Source organism: Microtus ochrogaster, chromosome 18, assembly GCF_000317375.1.
Source record: "Microtus ochrogaster isolate Prairie Vole_2 chromosome 18, MicOch1.0, whole genome shotgun sequence".
In the NCBI taxonomy this organism is placed as follows: domain Eukaryota; kingdom Metazoa; phylum Chordata; class Mammalia; order Rodentia; family Cricetidae; genus Microtus; species Microtus ochrogaster.
In genome coordinates this window covers 3,536,593-3,539,648 of record NC_022020.1, presented here as the reverse complement: position 1 = coordinate 3,539,648, position 3,056 = coordinate 3,536,593, and the positions used below count along the sequence as shown (strand labels likewise).

General features: G+C 38.0%; 1 protein-coding gene across 1 annotated transcript in view; it reads right to left on the bottom strand.

Moving 5' to 3' along the window:
* Thoc1 (THO complex 1) overlaps nt 1–3,056 on the bottom strand; it is a 51,921-nt gene that overhangs the window by 9,292 nt on the left and 39,573 nt on the right. The window contains exon 11 of the mRNA XM_005372427.3: nt 1,623–1,754. Within this exon, the coding sequence (XP_005372484.2) occupies nt 1,623–1,754 (132 nt within the window). The remainder of the gene's footprint in view (nt 1–1,622; nt 1,755–3,056) is intronic.

Sequence of the window (3,056 nt, the reverse complement as noted above, 5' to 3'; positions counted from 1 at the left end):
GGCTAGGAAGTATATTATGAGTATTATATGGTACTTACATAAGCATTCACAATGTGGGCTAGGAAGTATATTATGAGTATTATGTGGTACTTACATAAGCATTCACAATGTAGTAACAAAACAAAAAAGCAACCAATGGCCAGATTTGGAAAAACTTCCTCTTTTCAATCGTTTTCTTGCCAATTTACTGAACACTCTTTTGTACCACAGTCTGCCACATCTAGCAAGCACACAACTTGAGTCCAACAACTGTAGTCACCTCTCTATACTAACACTATAGTCCTACCCAGAATGAAAGGGAAGGTGTTTGAACAAACAGACAAATTACAAGGCTAGGCAGTGTTTCTACTCAAATGTCCCAAGGGGAATATCTTTGTTTTACTCAGCAATCTTTCTTTATTCCTTAAGGTCATTTCTCCTGTTCCCCACAGCAACTATTTCAATAAACCTCTCTACTTTCCAAACACTACTTACTACTCCACCTCAATTTTTATTTGCCTTCCATGAGAAAAAAAATTCAGCAAATTTGAACTTATTTAATTTCTTGCTTCCTCCCTAAAGTAAAACTTAGCTGTATCTAGATCTGTGTTCTCATCTGCATTTTCCTGCTTACCCCCTGCTTCTTGACCTCTCTGCTCTCCCTTCCTTTTTCTCAATCTCCGCTTAAAATTAAATATTTCAAATGTTCACAAGGCATAAAGAGTTCAATATTCACATAACACCACCTAGTTACTTGTTCCACATTGCTTAAAAAAAATACATTCTGAAACTGCTGAGTCCCTACGGACATCCATATTCCTATTCCCTTCTCCTGCCATGGTAACCATTCCATGCATTTAGTGACTAGGATTCTTATGCATATTTTGTAGTATTAATACATATACAGGCATGTATACACACTATACAGATGTATTCAAACTGTATCATTGTTCTGTAATTTGCTATTTTTACACAACACTGGGTTTGAAATCTACCCCCATTAATACATGTAGTTTTAAGTTCAGGGACTAGCAATTTTTTTTCTGTGTTTAGAATAAGTTGTAAGTACTTTAGGCTATGTGGACTGTACGATCTCTGTCACTCATGCAAAAGCAGACTATACTGGCATCAAACTCAGAGACTCACCTGCCTTTCCTCCTCACCATCACCCTTCTAACTGCTATTTCTGACCTATGAAGACATTTATTTCTGGGAACTCAGCTTTGCCTTTTTGGTGTTCTCTTTTTATATTTCACTTATCTCGCTTTGTGCTTGCAGCAAAAAGAGTCAAAACATAACTCGTGTGCAACTTTGAATAAAACTCACTAAAATGCAAATTAAGATCAACAGGGAACTTTAAAGCCCTTTTTTAACTATATGAATAATAAACTGCAAAATCTTTTTATACAAAATAAATTCTAACTTAAAATTTAAAATATATATACTTGAAAGTAATCAGGAATATTATTCTAAGTGAGTCCACTAGGTGACTTAGTGGAGAAGAGCTTTGTAATCAAATTTGTCCTATTTGTTCAGTAAGAAACCAATTTTAATTATAACCAAACTAAAAAGTGGTTCTACTGAGCATGAGTAGACTGTGCACGTTCAGAACATTCCCACACGTAGCAGAAGGACGACGGTACCTTTTCACTTGTTAGAAACTTCGCAAAGTACACATGCTCTCCTCCTGTTTTCAATTCTTCCATTTTTTTCCTGGAGGCTTGAGTATCATCTAATTTATAACTCTTAAACACAGCTAAAACTTCTTCAGAATACTGCAAAGAAAAAAAATTAGTGTTCTTTGACATTGTTATAAAAAGTTAAGAGTGATTTTCTGGATCAAATACTTAGAATTTACTCCCAGTTAACCTATGTATAATGTAAGACATATTTTTAAGAAGGCATAAAAAATTTTCAACAGGCCGGGCGATAGTGGCGCAAGCCTTTAATCACAGCACTCGGGAGGCAGAGGCAGGCGGATCTCTGTGAGTTCAAGTCCAGCCTGGTCTACAGAGCAAGTTCCAGGACAGGCTCCAAAGCCACAGAGAAACCCTGTCTCGAAAAACCAAAAACAACCCCTCCAAAAAAAAATCAACAGCAATACAGGTGTAAAAAATGCTTCTGATGAGATTTCATAATACTGCAAAGCAGGGAATAAACACTATTCCTCAAGAGAACTACAAGACTTTTCTAACATTCTGTAAAATGTCAAGAGGCAAATAAAAAAAGAAAGGTACATCTGTTCAAATCAGTCTCTGAGACAAAAATCTGAAGCTACTGAAGTGTCTCCTTTATGACTGCAGAGCTATCTACACAATGTCATCCGAACAGCACCGAACAGTGTGAGTGCTAAGGAAACAGTCTAAGTGTATTCACACCAACCTGTCATCTGTGGATGACTGGTGCCATAGTGCAGAACCTACTGATATCAAGAGCTGACTGTATATAAAAAATTATCACTGAATGCTTTTGCTGAGTGTTAAGATGTTATCGCATTCTAAAGACTCATGTTTATATGGACTAGTGCTGCACTTAGACTTCATCAAAGAAGCATCTTATCACAATGGGGGATGGGTAGTTAATGTAGAATCCATGAAGTGGCTACAATGTGAGAGTAAGTGGTAGTGGAGTGTTCAAGCCCAGGGAACATAGTGGAAATAAGGGCAGAAAGATGTACAGGTCAGAGGATGAGGGAAGATATGCAGCAAAAAGATGCCTTCTGGATAGGACACACTCAAGACCCCATAGGTAACCTCAGTTGTGGTTATCTGCATAAGAACTACATGAGACTGGGTCTGCCAACACTTGGTCATGAATTGGGGAATGCCTGTCTTTGGCAGCTAATGCTTGTGGGGTAGGAGTCATTTTCTTAAGGGATACAGCTACTGATTCCCTGCCACACTCTGGTAAGAACTCCTCCTATATGCATGCAAGCAAATTTAATTAAACTTAGTTGGGTCAGATGCCAAAAGAAGACATGAAAGCGGGGAGAGAACTTGCAGAGAAGGAAGGGTGAGAGTGGTGTGTGTGTGTGTGTGGTGTGTGTGTGTGTGTGTGGTGTGTGTGTGTGTGTGTGT